The sequence below is a fragment of the Cervus elaphus genome, chromosome 3, assembly GCF_910594005.1.
Source record: "Cervus elaphus chromosome 3, mCerEla1.1, whole genome shotgun sequence".
Classification (NCBI taxonomy): Eukaryota; Metazoa; Chordata; class Mammalia; order Artiodactyla; family Cervidae; genus Cervus; species Cervus elaphus.
Genome location: NC_057817.1, coordinates 6934954 through 6952970, shown reverse-complemented (window position 1 = coordinate 6952970; position 18017 = coordinate 6934954). Strand labels below are relative to the sequence as shown.

Here is an 18017-nt window from a genome sequence, read left to right as displayed (position 1 = left end):
CAACCCCCGGAGTTTGCTCATATTTATGTCCACTGAGTCAGTGATGCCATCTCACCATACCGTCAGTTCAGTTCAGTCGCTCAGTCGTGTCCGACTCTTTGCGACCCCATGGCTTGCAGCACACCAGGCCTCTGTCCATCACCAACTCCCGGAATCTAATCAAACCCATGTCCATTGTGTCGGTGATACCATCCGACCATCTCATCCTCTGCCGTACCTTTTTCCAGCCTTCAGTCTTTCCCAGCATCAGGGTCTTTGCCAGTGAGTGAGTTCTTTGCATCAGGTGGCCCTTCAGCATCAGTCCTACCAATGAATATTCAGGACTGATTTCCTTTAGGATGGACTGGTTGAATCTCCTTGCAGATCCGTATGCAACCACAACATAAAGTATACATTTCTCTTCAAAGGATGGGTGTGATCTATAGTTAGACGTTCAGAAGGAAGTTTCATTGCTGTACTGTTTGTTTTTCAGACTAGGTAAGACTTTGCATTGTAAATCTTCATCAGCATCTTTTTTTAAAAAAAACCCAAATGTGTATTCAGATAATTAAGAGGAATAAGGTTTTATTTAATACTAACACTTGTTTGAGGATGGTAATTCCCTCTCCGTATGTAGGATAAAAGTTAAACAACAGGGTTGCACAGTTGATCTGTATTGGAGTCTGTTTGATGTCAGTTTTTTTAGCCTTTATCTGTGTTCTCACCTGTGTGAGTTTCATCCTCTGCTTTGCTGTGCTTGACACTTGGCTTCCATCTTTACAGTTGGCTTTCTTGTCTGAAATCGCTGCTGCCACTCTGACCCATGATGTGCAGATTTTGGACAGCAGGGAGCGCTAAAGGAGGCAGAATCCACCTGGCGTCCAGCTGTCCTAAGGGATGAGTGATCAGTGCTTCCAGCATGGGGGGTGGGGTGGTGGGGATCTGGTTAATGCTGTAGACCCTGGGTATCTAAAGCCAAAGTGAAAAAAAAAAAAAAAAAAAGAAAAGAAAAAAAAAAGAAAGAAAAAAAAAAAAAATAAAGCCAAAGTGAAATTTGTGAGAATGAAGGCTGGGATCACAGCCACATCAGCTGTGCATGCTGAAGACCTTCAGGTGTAGAAAAGGATTAGGGATATGCTGGAAAACAGGAAACAAGCAGCTGCATTTTGGAAGCAAGTAAACCAGTTCCAGAAAGGTAACTTAGGAGCACAGCCTGAGGATGACTTCTGACTGGAGTCTTATCCATCATCCAGGGCTTTTCTTTTCACTTTATCCTAGCAGTGTTTTTCCTAGAACCCCTGCTTGCATAAGAGAGATTGAGACAATGACTTAAGCAAAAAGGTAAATAGAATCTCATTAGAAAGAAGAACTAATAAATGTTTTAGTTTCTGACCTGTTAAAGGATGCTGAGTAGTCACGAGTTGTGTGGCGATTTTGCTGTTGCCTCAGAGATGAGGGTTTGCTTTTCCTGATAGGCTTAGTGGCAGTGTGTAAGCTTGCCATAAAAAGTTCTATCTTTTGGTTAAAAAAAAAGTGTTTTTTAATGTTTCTGAGCCTGGCCATGCACAGAGTTCTCTCTTGCTCTTGGTTTTCTGTTGGTTGCCCTGTCATCTTTGAGCCATCCTCCATCTTCCTATCCTTGGTCTTTAAAACCCAAGTTCTGGGGAGGGAGGCGGGAGAGGGGGATCAGGATGGGAAACACATGTAAATCCATGGCTGACTCATGTCAATGTATGGCAAAAACCACTACAGTATTGTAAAGTAATTAGCCTCCAACTAATAAAAATAAATGAAAACAAACAACCCCCCCAAGTTCCTCTTCTGAAGTAACTGCATTTTATCGCATCACCAAAGCAACTTATGTCATTTTTTCCCTTCATCCTTAGATTTTTGGGGTTACTATACTCACTGTTTATACCTTTCTTCCTCTACCACCTAAAAAAAGCCTTTGCTCATTTACTGATTTACTCATTTTTTGGCAGGTACCAGTAATGATCAAACAAACATCTGTTGTCAGACTATGTGCTATGTTGGAAAAGAGGGAGTTCCCTGTGTAATTTAGCCCCTTCAGAGAGGTTTGCAGACTGGCTATCCATGAACTATTTGAGTTGTAAACAACAGAAGCATTTACCCAGTTTGGGTAGAATTGGACTTAGAACATTAGGTGTTTAAGGCTCTTACTGGAAGTGAAGTCGCTCAGTCGTGTCCGACTCTGCGACCTCATGGACTGTAGCCTACCAGGATCCTCAGTCCATGGGATTTTCCAGGCAAGACCACTGGAGTGGGTTGCCATAGGCTAATCTGCCAGCACAATTGCTTCCACTGTCTGCTGCTGGAATGCCTGGTGCTTCCTACAGCCCCTCTGTCAGAATTCAGAGCATCATCATCATCTTGTGTACTCATGTAGGCAATGCAGAGCTGAACGTCTGCTCTGTTTCATTCACCTTATATTTCCATTTATCACTTGAAAGGTATTATTACTCTAGTAAGTGTCTTTAATGAGTACCAGATTCTCCTGGACTCAGGTGCTGACTGTCTTCAGTAAAATGTCTTTAGCCTGTGTACCGTGTTTTGAATGTTAGTGTATTTCCAGCCAGAACTAAGTCTCAGCTTGAGCGCTGTCAGTTAGCACTTAACCAGCAGTCTCCACGAAGATCACTGTGCTCCTAGGTACAATGATGATAGTACTAACCGTAAATATTAACTACTTGGCAGACTGGAAGTAGTGCAGTATGATTAGGAAGGAATTAACTCAGCCTAAAGAAAGCTAAGAGGTGGGATATTCATTGGAAAAATGAAATGTTACTAAGAAGAGCAAGACAGCACAAGTAGACATGTGACAAGCTGAGCAGAAGGAATTGTAAATGCAGGCAGGGCTTTAAAGCCCCGGGGAAAGCTTCCCATGCTAGAGCGAGGCGTTCGGGTCTTTCTTACATGAGTAGCAGATGGAGTTGTTTCCTATTCTGTGAACAAATATTAGCAGTGCAGTATATTAGGATTCAAATGGTTGGATTCAAGTGGTATTACAAGAGCATAAGTGAGAAATGAGAACCTAAAAATTAGGTTATTGGCAGAATAGAAAAGACAGAGCTGATTGATAATGCTGTCTGTGAACTGGTTACAATAACTTGTGAATTACTGTTGACTAGTGTAACTTGCTCTAAGCTGTGTTATACAAATTGGACACTAGGAGGCACAGTTCATCAATTTACGGCAAAACGGGAGGGAACTAGAGGGCCACATCTGTGAAAACCGGATAGCTCTGTATACAGTCTTAAGAGTTGTTTGTTAAGCTTTTCAACTTGCCATTTCTATACAGTATTTTTTTACTGAGTAGAGTGTTCTAAAATGAAGAGATGAATGGTTAAGAAATCTAAAATGCAGTCTGAATGTGGGCCTTTATACACTGATGAAGATGACCTGACTTGTACTTTCATGATTTACTTGGCTTTTGCTTTTAACTGTTTCTTAAAAGATAATTTGAACTCTATCCACATCTTCACTAATGACATTTTTCATGAGTTTGTTTATATTTCAAATTAGGAAGTCTATAGATTAAAAGCTTTACAATCCGGTAATCAAGTAAACACTAAAACTAAGTTCTGTTACATGTCTTTAAGCCAGTATTGATTAGTGAACTTTTAAGCAAATATCTGACAGCCAACTAAGAGACTGCTACCAATTCTGTTCCATTACTGTTTTTTTTGTTTTAAATTATTCTTACGAGCAAACAATGGGCTTCCCTGGTGGCTCAGATGGTAAGGAATCCATCTGCAATGCGGGAGGCCTGGGTTCGATCTCTGGGTTAGGAAGATCTACTGGAGAAGGGAACGGCTACCCGCTCCAGTATTCTTGCCTGGGGAATTCCATGGACAGAGGAGCCTGGTGGGCTACAGTCCATGGAGTCACAAAGAGTCGGACATGACTAAGCGACTTAAAAAAAAAAAGCAAGCAATAGTATGATACATAAATACCTCTCAATATTAAGTTGCATGTTGCTCGGTAAAAGGTTTGTAGGACCTATTTTAGATAGCATTTGTAGATTATAAAAAAACCCACAGTGTTAGTCACTCTGTTGTGTTCGACTCTCTGTGACCTCATGGACTCTAGCTCACCGGCTCCTCTCCATGAAATTCTCCAGGGACTTCTCCTGGTGGTCCAGTGCTTAAACCTCTGTTTACACTGCAGGGGGTGTAGGTTCCATCCCTGTTTGGGGAATGAAGATCCTGCATGCCACACTGTGCAGCCAAAAAATAACAAAAATTATTTACAGAAAAAGTTCAGAGAGGCTTACCATGTATAATAGTAAATCTATTTTTTAAACTAATACCAAATACATGTATTAGTATGGCAGGTTTTAGAAGTTCCTTTCATAAAGTTTTCTTACAGTTTGACAACTTTAAATAGGATGCATTATGAAAATCTGTCAAGTATTTGAAGACATTGATATTCTTTTTATGACAGATATGGGCTTTTGTGTCAACTTAAAATTTCTACGTGTGTTGAATTGCTGTGTCAAGAAATGTGTTAGGTGATCAGGATACATCAGAATAATGATCTTTGCCCTCTTGAGGAGCTTACGTTGTCTAGGAATGGGAACAAAAATAAGCAGTAGGCATTATAAATTATTCATTATGTTAGGAGGTAATACTGATACATGCTATGAGGAAAACTAGGAAATTCGTGGTTGCAGTTTTAGAGTGATTATGAAAGTCTTCATTGAAATGACATTTGAGCAAAGATGAAGAAAGTGATTGGGATGACTTAGAGATTATAATATAGATGATAAGACAAGGGTAGAATCAGGGAGGCAAGTTAGGAGGCCATGGTGGTAGTTCAGAGGAGAGGTGATCAGGGTGGTAATGAAGCAGAGAGAGATGAACAATATAGATGTAAATTGAAGGCATAACTGATGGGATTTCTTGACTGAACTTGTGGTTTGAGTACGGGAAAGGAGTCAAAGGTTCATGCAAGGCAGGCATGCTTCTAAACACTTGCCGTCCTGGGGTAAGAGTGCAATGGAGACACCAGTGATTTAAGATATTTAAAGTTCATTGAAAACATGTCCCATGTTACCGTTTTGCCAAATACACCTTCGTAAGTATATGTAGAAGGCCAGGTTTGAATTTTAGATCGTTAAAAGTCCTGTGCCAGAACCTTCCTTACAAGCAACCTGGTCCTCTGCCTGTGCCCCCCCTTCCTTCTCCTCCCATCCCTGCCTCTGATTTGAATGGCAGGGGGGCCTCATGCACATTTGTGCAAACACCTTAGCCTGCATGCTCGAAATCTGTCCACTTCCCTCACACACCAGTGCACACAACAGTGATGGAAATCGCCGAGGTCATTTCGACAGTGTGCTTGGAATCCTGAGTACCTGGAGCGTGGTCTAGTGTGAATATGAGTTCCAGATAGATGTGCAGTATTGGTTCTCCAAAGCTCCAGGCTTCTCACTTTGTTTTAAGGGCAGCACCACTCCATGGGTTTTGGCTTGAGCAGCTGTACAGATAGAATTGCTGTGTACCGAGAAGGGATTGTAGGTAGGTGGAACAGGTCAGGGGGAGGAGATATGCACATATTTGAGGTCTCTGTTAGACACCCAATAGTAGAGGGAAAAAGGAAAAATTCAATTTAACCGTGGCCTGGAATATATAAAAACTGAAGGGGATTTTTCACTGCAGGTATACTAACAAGCAAAGTCTCTTTTTTGTGTGTGTGTGTGTGTGTTTAAGGTGTGCACTTTATTGAACTGGTCTCAAGTCAGTGTACAGGAGAGCCCTGGCTGCCTCCGCACCTCAACCCGCTCCCAGGGGGACCAAAAGCCTTCATACATCTCAAGTTGGGGGACAAAAAAAGGGGGCCACGATGGCTGACCATTCAAAATAAAACAAACAAAAAGAACAAGTATTAAGGCGAAGATTAAAAACAAAATTTTTTTTGGAGTACATAATTTACACAAAAGCGATGCTATTACCTCCCCTGTGTGGACTGGGCGAGGACTGGCCCCCTCTCCTTAGGGAGAAGTGGGGTGGCTTTTGGGAAGGCAAAGGACTTCCTGTAACAATGCATCTCACGATATTTGGAATGACTATTTAAAAAAAAAAAAAAAAAACAATGTACAATCAAAGTCTTCGGCCACATTGTAGAACTTTGGGGATGCTCGATCCAACCGACTGCTGTCACCTTCACCGTTCCAGTTTTTAAATCCTGAGTCAAGCGCCAAAAAAAAAAAAAAAAAAATAAAAAAAGACAAAAAAAAAAAAAAACAACCAAATAAAGCCATGCCAATCTCATCTCGTTTTCTGCGCAAGTTAGGTTTTGTCAAGAGAAAGGGTGTGACGCAGCCAACAGTCCGCCTAGAAGCACTTGCGGTGGACGTTGGAGGGGCCGGACTCATCGTACTCCTGCTTGCTGATCCACATCTGCTGGAAGGTGGACAGCGAGGCCAGGATGGAGCCGCCAATCCACACGGAGTACTTGCGCTCAGGGGGCGCGATGATCTTGATCTTCATCGTGCTGGGTGCCAGGGCAGTGATCTCTTTCTGCATCCTGTCCGCGATGCCAGGGTACATGGTGGTCCTGCCACAAGCGAAGTCTCTTAAAAAACCACAAACTTTAAATGACTCCAGACCCTTACTGAACTGATTCTGTCTAGGAATTATGATTAATATACAAGCCTATGGACAATCAAGCCAATTGTATATAAGCCTATGGACTCCATCCTATCCAGCACACTATCTTATTTTTTTAGCAAAAGCTCTAGGAACTCTGCTTTCTATGACCAATAATCCCCTCAGACTTTTCCCTCTAACTAACTACTCACCAGTAGTCTTCACCAGTATGTGTTCCCCTGCCCAGGGTGTTGCCTTTTTTTTTTTTTGGTTAACTTTGGCGATATTTTTTGTTTTATTCTTTGGTAACAAGCAGTTGGATATAATCTGGGAGTCTTGGGCACACAGATGTTATTGAGAATAAGACTGGATGAGATCAACATGAGAGTGGGTGTAGAACCACATGCTGAGCTTCGGGGCAGTCATAGTAAAAGACCGGGAAGAGGAGGAAGCTATGGAGGAGACAGATCATGTGACGAGGGAGGGAGAGAGAAAGCTGAGTGATGTCCCTGAAGCCAGTGAAGAGCTGTATTCTAGGGCAGAAGGCGACCGGCTCTGTCAGATGCTGCTGATAGAACACTTGATGCAGTTGACTGTAATATCCGTTGTGACTTGGCCGTTTCAGACGTCTTTACCAGAGCAATGACTGACTTAGCTTTCTAAACTTCAGTAATTTTTAAGTGGCATTTGTAGGTTTTCATTATCTACACCTGAAGTTGTGAGGGAGGGGAAGGGGGACAATTATTTCCTGTTATTCATTTTCTGTGAAATAAGTTGTCTTTAAAAATGGTAATATGTCCATTTTTATGAGTTGGTGATGACTGGTGAAACTGAGTGAAGTTAATCAAGATTTCTGTATTATGTTACTGAGATTTCCAATTATCAGTTGCACTGTGTGGTTGGAAAGCTTCCCAAGTGGCACAGCAGTGAAGAACATGCCTGCCAATGCAAGAGACACAGGTTCAATCCCCTGCAGGAGGAAATGGCAACCCACTCCAGAATTCTTGCCTGGAGAATCCCATAGACAGAGGAGCCTGGTCCATGGGGTTGCAACGACTGCAGCCACAACTGAGCACACTCGCACGGGGTTGGAGAAGGCAAACTACTTCCAAAGTGTTCACTAAGTTATCAAATAGCCAACTGGAAATTCTGAGTTTTAAAGTCTCTAGTGCTTTTGAAAATTATGCTGTTTGGTTAGACATTTTAAAGTAATTGAGATAGAATGCATTTGCTACATCCCTGGTGGCTCAGATGGTAAAGCGTCTGTCTGCGATGCAGGAGACCCGGGTTCGATCCCTGGGTCGGGAAGGTCCCCTGGAGAAGGAGATGGCAACCCACTCCAGTACTCTTGCCTGGAAAATCCCATGGACGGAGGAGCCTGGTAGGCTACAGTCCATGGGGTCACAAAGAGTCGGACACGACTGAGCAACTTCACTTTTTTTTTTTTTTAATAAACTGCAGGTTAGATAACACCAAAACATTAAGTTTCTCTTAAGAAAATGGCTTGGGTTGCCAGAATATGTCTTACTTTTAGCCAGTCAATTTTGTATTATATAATTTTTCCATATGAAATGTCTTTCCCCACTACACCTGCCTCAGAGACTCGAATCACACATTTAAAGGAAGCATCCTTTCTAAAGGAGCTGAAGAATGGCATTCTGTTAAAAAGAGGAACAGCTGGTCATGTGGAAATTCGTTGGAATGCTCACTTGTCCTACAAAGGCAGGGAAAAACTGAGCTATCAGGTGTAGTGTTTGTCATTGTTATACAGAATTGTTTTAATGTAACCTTACTAGAGATCTTTACATGATTTTAATCGCCTTTCTCCTTCCAAGACTGCTCATCTGTCAACCATGTGAAGGCCCTGAGAACAGCTAAGTGCAGTTCAGTGGGTCTCAAGACTCTGCTGGAATTGTTTTCTGTGCTGAAACATTGTTCCTTTCATCAAGATTCAGGACCCTCCCGTGATTAAAAGTTATCCTTTGTTCTCGATTACCTCGGGATGAACCTCGAATTTCTTAAGCGTGACACAGAAAGAATTTGACTCTTGCGGGGTTCTCCAAGCTCATCTGTCACTTCTTCCCCCTTGAATTCTTTGTTCCAGCCAGATGACAGACACTGCAGATGAACTCAGCTCTCCTTTCTTCCTTCTTGAACACAAGTAGCAGCCTTTCCTGTTACCCTGGCCAACTCTGATTTGTCCACCCCTCATTTCTTTCTTTTGTGTAATTCTTCATATTTTTCAGGGTGGGTACATAGTTGGGATTGTCTAATACAGTTTCGTAAGAGGTTTGATTTCGGTTTATGCTCTTTAACCTGCTTTGTTTCCCAGAATTTCTATAGAAATTGCTTAAATGGAGTAGGAGGGAGCTAGGGGCGAGCACAGAATGACCTTCCCCGAGGTTACAGATAAATGAGATTAGGAGAGATATGACCTGTTGGGCGTTCGCAGAGAGGGGTCCGCGGAGGCCAACCTGCCGTTTGGAGGTTAAAGTGCGGGATCTCAGAACCGGATGTTACCCCAATTTGCAGTTACTGTTGGGAGATACTGCAGGCTGTACGGATGGGTCTAGAGGGAGCCCAAGGGCGTGTGTCACTTAAGATGAGTGCCTGCGCTCCAGGCTCGAAAAAAGGAAGGCGAGATGTCATGGAATTTCCAGTGGGGCCCCCTTCCTCTTATCCACTCCAAAAGGGACAGACGGTTGCTCTAACAATCGTGCTCTCTAAGAAGAGCTGGGTAGTGGCCATGAGCGAACGTGAGCGTAAAGACACCGTGTCCTGCCGCCCTCTGTGCACTAAGATGTCTACGTGGGGCCTGGGGGAGGCACGGGTCGCGGGACTCCGCGGCTTGCGAACCTCAGCCCCAGTTCCTCGCTGGCCCAGGCCTGGACCGGGCTCTGCGAGGTTTCGGAGCCCAGCGCGAACCCCCAGGGCTAGTTCCGGAGAGCAGAGGGTCCGCCTGGCGTGCCCGGCAGTCTGGCAGCTGCGCCCACTTGGGCAGTCCCATGCCCACCCGAGGCTGTTCGCGGAGAGCCCCGCCGGGCGGAGAGGCGCGACGGCTGGGGATGGCCTCTCGGCGCCCTCTGCGTGTCGGCATTCTCCGCCCGGCAGTCGGGGCGCCCTCGGCCGCGGTCCCAGGCGGAGGAGACGCGTTTCCGGGGCTCGCGTCCCGGCCGCCAGCCTGGGGAAGGAGCGCGGAAGCGAGTGGGCGGCGGGAGGCGGAGCGAGGGCCGCGGGGGGCGTGGACGCGGCCGGCTTTGGAAAGGCCCCAAGTGAATGAGGCGCGCGCCGGCGGCAGAGCGCCTCTCGGAGCTGGGCTTTCCCCCGCAGCGCGGGCGCCAGGAGCCGCCTTTTCCGCTGGGTGTCACTCGGGGGTGGGGGGTATGGCCCATTCAAAAGCGCCGCGAGGGGGCCCGGCCAGTGCCCTTCAGTGAGCGCTCGCAAGAGGACGGCAGAGGCCCGGCGGCTCGCAGCTCCGGGACCTTGAGGCGCATCAGGACGCGGCTGCCCTGCTGCCCGGACCCCGAGCCGCCGCCGCCGCCGCCGCCGCTCTGCTTTCTGCGCGTTAGCCTCCTCTGCGCGCTCCGGCCCGGAGGCCGCGGGAGCCGTTGGGGCGAGGACGGCGCGCGGCTGCTGCTGCTGCCCCCGACCCGGGCGGCTGGAAGTGGAGAGGCCGAGCCGAGCGGCGGCGCCCCCTATGCCGGGAGGATGTTGGAGAGCAGCGGCTGCAAGGCGCTGAAGGAGGGGGTGTTGGAGAAGCGCAGCGACGGGCTGCTGCAGCTCTGGAAGAAAAAGTGCTGCATCCTCACCGAGGAGGGGCTGCTGCTCATCCCGCCCAAACAGCTGCAACACCACCAGCAGCAGCAGCAACAGCCCGGGCAGGGGTCGGTCGAGCCGTCCCAACCCGGAGGCCCCGCCGTGGCCGGCCTCGAGCCGCCGGTCAAGCTCAAGGAATTGCACTTTTCCAACATGAAGACCGTGGACTGCGTGGAGCGCAAGGGCAAGTACATGTACTTCACGGTGGTGATGGCTGAGGGCAAGGAGATCGACTTTCGGTGCCCGCAGGACCAGGGCTGGAACGCGGAGATCACGTTGCAGATGGTGCAGTACAAGAATCGCCAGGCCATCCTGGCGGTCAAGTCCACGCGGCAGAAGCAACAGCACTTGGTCCAGCAACAGCCTCCGCAGCCGCAGCCGCTTCAGCCCCAAAGCCAAGCCCAGCCGCAGCCTCCGTCCCAAGCCCAGCCGCAGCCCCAGCCCAAACCCCAGCCGAAGCCGCAGCCGCAGCCGCTTCATCCATACCCGCATTCGCACCCGCACCCGCACCCGCACGCGCACCCACTGCCGCACCCGCACCCACCGCCGCTCTCGCAGGCGCACGGCCACCGGCTCCTCCGCAGCACCTCCAACTCGGCCTGAAGAGGGCAGCACCCGGCCCGGACGCGGTAAGGTCGGCGCGGGTCCGGGGAGCGGGTCTGGGGGTGTCAGGAGCAGGAAGCCTGCCCACGGCTTCGGCTCTTGGGTGGGAAAGGGAGAAGTGAACCTAGGTTCCCGGGAGGTGGAGAGAAGGGCCCAGGCTGCAGCCCGCAGAGGCCGGCTGGGAGGGCAGGCTGAGAGATGCGCGCTGGACAGGAAGGGGCCCGCAGCGCCGCCCGCCCCGCCGGCCCGCCCGTGTCCGGGGTGCTCGGCCCCGGCCCCGGCCGCGCCGCCGGCCGTCTCCTGGCGCTCTCGGCGCCGCTGGACTGTCTGGGCGCTCGAGGGAGAGACTCCGCGGGACAGGCGCCAAGACAGCTGGGTCTGGTAGGAGTCCGAGCTTCTCACTTCCGTTCGTGTCATTTCTTTCCAGGTTTTGGGGACTTGAGGAAGCGGGACGAGCACCTTTCTATTGTCTTCACTGGATCGAGAACAAGTCTCCCCGCCGCGCACCAAATCAAGTAGTTTGAACAGAACCCGACTGATAACTCGTGATTCCACTTATTTTCTGCATACTCTTCTTCACAATGCAGGAAAGATTTTGAGTCCAGAAGGCTTTATTTATGAACCTTGGAGAGGATCTTCCAGTATGATGGACCTTCTAGGAGGGATGATGTACTGTAATTTTATTTTAATGTATTTTGACTCATTATTTATTAGTTTGTTTTTTTTTTAATGCTTGTTCTGAGACATTTCTGAATGTAGGCCATTTTCCAGAAAAGAAACTTTATTTTCGAAAACCTATCCTTAGTAAGTTGTAGTCTTGGGAAAGAAGAAAGAAAAAAGGGGGTACAGAGGAACACAAGAATTTATTCATTATTCCTAGGGCATTTTCAGAAGGTCTGACACTTCATTGTTACACCAGGTGGTTGAAATTAAACTCTGTGATATTATGTGGGGTTTTCGTTCTGTTTTTTTTTTTTAATTAGTTTTTTTCTCCTTAGACATGTATTTTGTGTAGAACTTTTAAAGAAGTTAAATGTTCAGAATGGTGTAATTATAAAAATCTAATTGCTTTTCTAAAAGGAAATCAGTAGTAATGGTATCTAATTCAAAATATTTAATACATAACCCAGTTGATGGCAAGATGACTGTATCCTGAATATACAGGAGAACTTGGTCTGCTGTAGGAAAAGCCTTGCTTAGATTGTCTTTGTGTGGAGATTTAATAATGAGTTTTCTATGATTTCAGAGTATGAATGCATTAGATGTTTCATTTCAAAAAACGGGTAGTGGGGGTAAAGACTTATTCCAGTTGTTTGAGAGAACATTTGTGCTCTTATCCACAGTAGAAGTTACCCTTCTTCAAGAGCTTGGCACACTTGATGTGAACCGCATTTCCTGGCCTTTCTTCTACTTTGTTCTAGAAGCATATTCTAGAATCTCATAGTTTAAAATACAATTTCTAAATGTTTCAAAGGACTGGGAGTCATAGCTTTTTGTTTTCATTCTGAGAATGTTGACCAGAGACACCAACTGTTTTGCTCTTTATCGCTCAGTGAGAAATCCAAGGGTTATATGTTTTGTTGTTAGGTTAACTAAACTCAGAAATTGAAAAAGGAAGGACTGGATAAACACTGGATTTGCAGTAAGAAAACAACCTAGTCTTGTTTTAGCAGCAACTTTCAGGAGTCCGGGGGTTGGGACGGTTGGGGGAAGAGGATGTGCTTTTAAAGGTAGAACAAACCCTCTTCTGTGTGAAATGAAAAGGATGGTCAAAATCCACAAGTGCAGATGCTACTTCAGTTTAAAAAAGAGCCATAGATGCTACCAAATCTTCTTGGGGCTGAAAATCACTTCCTATCTTTCATGGGTTTACTAACAGCTCTGTTTTCCATTTTCGTTTTCACATCGTCTTGATCAGGATTTTTCCAGCTTCTAAATTGGAATGGTCAGCGTTAGGCCACTGCTAAGTTGTATAGTCAGGAAGTGAAAATAGAATTTCATGCTAGAGGCACCTTTATTCTCCCTCCATCTAAAAAGGAGTTTGAAGGTCAAATTGCTTCTCAGTGTGATATTTAAATGATGAAAATTTGAGATCCAAAGAAGTGGTGAAAAATAAAATTCAACCAAGGGGCAAGCAGAACTTATGTGGGCTCCCACTTCAAGGCGAAGTTGCAGTTTCGGGGGGGGTGGAAATATATATATATATATATATATATATATATATGATGGGCAGCTCAGAGAGCAGATCTCAAAGAGTTCTTAAGTAAAGTTTGGTTTGATTTCTTTGAAACTACTGCTGTGCTTTTTAATAATACCCCCATTGTACTCTCATTTTAATAAATGCGGATCATATGACCCCATTAAACCACAGCTTTTTTCTCAGATGAAAGGATTTTTTTTTTCAAATTCTTGTGCTATAAAAAAATTTAAATCTATAGCAAATACTTATAAAATTAAGATTCAGGTAGGCTTTTAAAAGTACCTACATGTTGTTAGCTTACAAAAGGATGCCCAGGCTCCCTCCTCGCTGCTGGAAGTTTTTCTTTTTCACAATGGCTCTGGCTCATAATGTAGCCATCAGAATCATGGTTCCTTGTCTTATCTTTCCATAGCCCTCAGGCCTTGCTCTGCTATGATTGAGTTGACTCTCCTAGTGACTCTCTAGTCTGAATCCTTTTTAGTAACTGTGAAAACTCAGAAGTGAGAAGGGAGAGTATAATAGGGTGGTTTTTATTATATAACTAAGACTTATTATGGCTTAATTATTCCAGAACAACAAGGAAACAAACAAGTGTACTTAACAACACACAACAACACAAAATAATAGGTGCAAATTATTGAATGTGTTGGTGGCTTCGTATTACCTCTATGAAAACAATACAAACCACCTAGGGTATTCTGGATACCCTAGGATCTTCCCAGGTGGCGCAGTGGTAAAGAGTCTGCCTGCCAATGCAGGCGATGCAAGAGTCACTGGGTCTGGAAGATCCCCTGGAGGAGGGCATGGCAACCCACTCCAGTATTCTTGCCTGGGGAATCCATGGACAGAGGGGCCTGGTGGGCTTTAGTCTAGGGGCTCACAAAGAGGGGCTGAGCACACACATCTGAGAGGGTTTTCTGAGGCCTGGCAAATCACCTTCATGGAGGAAGATAAAGATACTTCTTTCGACCCAAGAAATGGAAGGAAAGGATAGGTCCAATAGAAAACCTACCTCTTAGGTAAACATAAAATGTCAGAAGTTGGGAAATTAAAAGGAATGTTCCTTTTGGAAACAACTTCTTGTCTTTGAACTTGTGTTGGCACGAAGCCTCTTACTTGGTGAGCTCAGTAATATTTGTTGGGACAAATGAATGAAAGAAGGAAAGGCTATCTTACTTCCCAGAACCCAGGAGACAGCTGCTCTGGCCTCACAGAGTGCTTCCTTTGGTTGCTTCGTGCCATTGCCTGAGGACGACTCATGCTGGGACAGGCCATGCATCATGACATTCCTTGGACATACTTTCTTAGTGGAGAGCCACGCAGATCTGCGTATGCCCTGAGTGCTGAGGTCAGAGAGAAAGTGGATATAAAGGGCCCTTTCAAAATGAACATTTCCCTCATAGAGGAAGGGGGGTTCTCTCATCATGTTAGAAATCAAACCAACTTCATAATTTGGTTTCACATGTTTTTTTCATAGAAGCGAAAGTAAAAAGCAAGTCGCTCGGTTGTGTCCGACTCTGCGACACCATGGACTGGAGCCCACTAGGGTTCCTCTGTCCTTGGAATTCTCCAGCCAAGGATATTGGAGTGAGTTGCCATTTCCTTCTCCAAAACAAAAGCAAAATGAAGCCCAACTTGTTGCTGAGAAGAGTTCCTCTTGGGACTTCCCTGGTGGCCCAGTGGTTGAGACTGAGCTTCCAGTGCAAGGGGCAGAGGTTCAATCCCTGGTCAGGGAACTAACATCCCACATGTCCCGATATGCGGCCAAAAAAGTATTTAAAAAAAAAAAAAAAAGAGTTCCTTTTAACATCTAAACACTGTTAGGAAGTCTGGCTTAAGCTGAGAGGCCTGTTTTAACTCTCTTTTGCCAAACACTATTAAAAATTTCTCATTTAAAGCTGACACTATATGAGTTTGTTGCCAGTGTATGAGTTCAAACACATCACTAATTTTCTGTCCCCCGGAAAAGTGAATTGGTTTTAATTGGGCTCCAAGTGTTTACACCACCGTGTTCAGTGGCAGGTTTACAAGAGAGATCTAAGACCTGAATGAAACTGGGGCAATCTTGCAGAAAATACAGTTTCGTAGGTTGAGGATGGTCCCGAGAGCCTCTTTTCCTTTTTTTTTTAAATAAATGTCAGATTAACTGGCTTTGTTTTACCAATAAAATGCCTCAGTAGAATAAATTTAACTTTGGAAATTATAGAACTCAATATTGAATCCATCAATGATTTTTTAAAGAGAAATGCATTATTTACCTAAAGCCACTTAGGTGTATTCATTGTAGAATTGCGTTGGTTGGGTTTTATTTTTCTAAATTCTCGACAATTTAAAGGGTGAATTTTGATCTGCAGTGCCGAACGGCCAACCTGGACTTACTTAAGATTGGATGACAAAGTGATGTGACTTTGTTGACAGGGTATCTGCCAAATGGAGCATAGCGTCCAACAGGGTTTCTTGGAAAGGGCATTATTCTGCGATGCGGGAGGCAAGTGGGCTCTGGACCGTTAGAAACAGCTACATAAAAACTCCTACCTGTTTTGAAGCTGGCCTCCCAGTGGTCAGCTGGGTGGGTGGTGGGGAAGCAGATTTTTAACAACAGGTTGTCCTTCCCTGTCATTGTATTTATTTTGAGAAGAAAGATAAATAATTGTCTGTTACCTTCCCCTATCAGCCTTCTGGTTAAAGTTTCAGAGTATGCAAGCATCACCATGAACCAAATGCTTTACAAACTATCACATTTGTGAACTTAATGAAATGGTCATAATTTGTGTAAATATGTCTTTTAAGTGATGTTGGAGAGTTGTGATTCATGGTTCATATTTTCAAAATGCATTCCATTTCAAATAAAGTATCTATAGAGGTGATTGACCTGTGGACTTTTTGAAGGCCTTGTTCACCTGTCACATACACTGTGTGTTCTTGTGAGAAGAAGAATGTTCTAAAGGGCTTGGCCACTGTAAAGGACATGATGATTTGGGGAAGAAAAATACCTTTTAAAAAAACACTGTTATTGATTTATTTGACTGTGCCGGATCTTAGTTGCGGCGCGCTAGATCTTTAGTTGTGCCCTGCAAAATCTTAGCTGCAGCTCACGGATCGAGCACCAGGCCCCTTGCACTGGGGATGTGGAGGCTTAGCCACTGGACCACCAGGGAAGTCCCTGAAAAAGACCGTGTTTTGAGGTTGGCTGGGCATTTTGAATATAGGATGTAGATGTTCACTCAGATTGTTTGGTGAGATAATTTTTGCCTTTGGAGTGCTAATGGGTATGAGTTGCAATGTTCCTATAGTGCCTGGAGGATAAGTAATGGTCCTTAGTGAGGTAGCTTGGCGGCCATTTCTTCTAGAGTCCCAGAGAAATTTGAGTCCTCCTAGGTCCCTTGCCAAGGTGAAGCTTTGACTCTAAGAGAATTGTCTCTCAAAGTGGTATCTACAAAACTTGCTGTTTTGTATTGAGACCAGAAAAGAGACTCAGTTCTTTAAAAGAAAATAGCATAACTTGGCCCATAGTCTCCATTGGCATCCAAAAGGCTTTAAATCTTAAAAGACTTTAAAATACAAAATTTGAAGGCATTCTTTCTATCTCTTAGCATAGACTTACACTGAGAGCTTTCTTACTCTACTGTTCTTGTTTTGTTTTTTTTCTGTTGTTCTCCTCAGTTGTGCAGAGGTTTTCTTGCCCTTTGGAAAGTCTGAAGTCTTCCACCAGATCATCAGTAGATGATCTGTGTTAATCATTCCACCTGTGGATATACTTTTGATGTACATGTGCGAGGAGGCGAGCTCCACGTCCTACTTCCCCACCGTCTTGATTTCTCCTCTGTTTCGTCTTGTATTTAAAGAAAAAATCTGTCATTGTGAGGAATATAGGGGGTACAACATGAAATAAATGGATGAAGTAGGTGGCCAAGCAGGGTTGGTAAGAGCCAGGATTTGTGAGTACATAGGTTCAAGTCCCAGTTCTACCACTTTTAGGTCATGTAGATCTTGAGTTACTTAAACTCTTGGAAACTCAATTTCCTTCTCTGTAAAGTGGAGTTAATAAAGGTCCCCACCCTCTGGTTATTGAGAAGATTTATTATAAGTTAGTACACATAATAGTGCTTAGAACAGTACCTGGCATGGCTATGAAAGGAAGCTCCCTGTGTTTTAGGGCAGATAAGCAGGTTTGGGGATCATTTATAACAATGTGAATATATGATAGATGGTGTTTTAAAGCTATGAACTATATATTCTGAGACCTCAGCACTTCTTTTAAATGGTAAGAACAGTTTGATGGCAACATCCTTGTTTTCAACTCTGAAAAAAGAAAAAAAGAAGCCATTATATAAAGTACTATGATTGTCATTTGCTTATCACTTTCCAGTCTTGGTTTACATGCTTACGTCTGTTAAGTGAGTGACGATGACACAGTCGTAACACTCATCTGTGTGTCTGGAGAGGATGCTGCGGTGCTCCCCTCGGATCCCGCCTGAGGACAGAGAGCACTCGGTTCCCAGACACAGGACTGTTGGCGGCCCTCCGTCTGCCCAGTCCTGGTTCCCTTGGTCCTTCTCAGGTGAGGTTCCCAAGGACAGCCCCCTGCTCCGGACCTCCTGTGGACAAACATCGGCGTCTCAGAACCTGTTTCCCAAGGTAATCTTGTTTATAACTCTGTGTGTGTGTGTGTGTGTGTGAATATATATACATTTCTACCACCACGTTTCTGTAGAAAGACTGCTGGTGTTGGAAGTGGGTCTGTAGCATAATAATTAACCTTATACTTTGGAATAGTTGCTCACAGCCTGCAGAGAATTTTCTCCCCCAGG

General features: G+C 45.1%; 2 protein-coding genes across 3 annotated transcripts; one reads left to right on the top strand and one right to left on the bottom strand.

Annotated features, from left to right (window-relative positions):
• Positions 1–5698: 5698 nt before the first annotated feature.
• On the bottom strand, positions 5699–9335 carry LOC122685954 (actin, alpha skeletal muscle-like). The gene is made up of 2 exons (XM_043890990.1): positions 9300–9335; positions 5699–6653 (listed from the first exon to the last, which is right to left on the bottom strand). The coding sequence occupies exons 1-2, from the start codon at positions 9333–9335 to the stop codon at positions 6333–6335; spliced, it is 357 nt and encodes a 118-aa protein (XP_043746925.1). The 3' UTR covers positions 5699–6332.
• A 498-nt stretch (positions 9336–9833) lies between these two features.
• On the top strand, positions 9834–13193 carry PHLDA1 (pleckstrin homology like domain family A member 1). Of its 2 annotated transcripts, none has more exons than XM_043879811.1 (2): positions 9834–11037; positions 11434–13193. In XM_043879811.1, exon 1 carries the CDS (start codon positions 9864–9866, stop codon positions 11004–11006), a length of 1143 nt encoding a protein of 380 aa, XP_043735746.1. In that variant the 5' UTR covers positions 9834–9863; the 3' UTR covers positions 11007–11037; positions 11434–13193. The 2 variants fall into 2 exon arrangements, with proteins under 2 accessions (XP_043735746.1, XP_043735738.1); XM_043879803.1 differs by having other exon boundaries at positions 9839–11032.
• The last annotated feature ends 4824 nt before the right edge of the window (positions 13194–18017 follow it).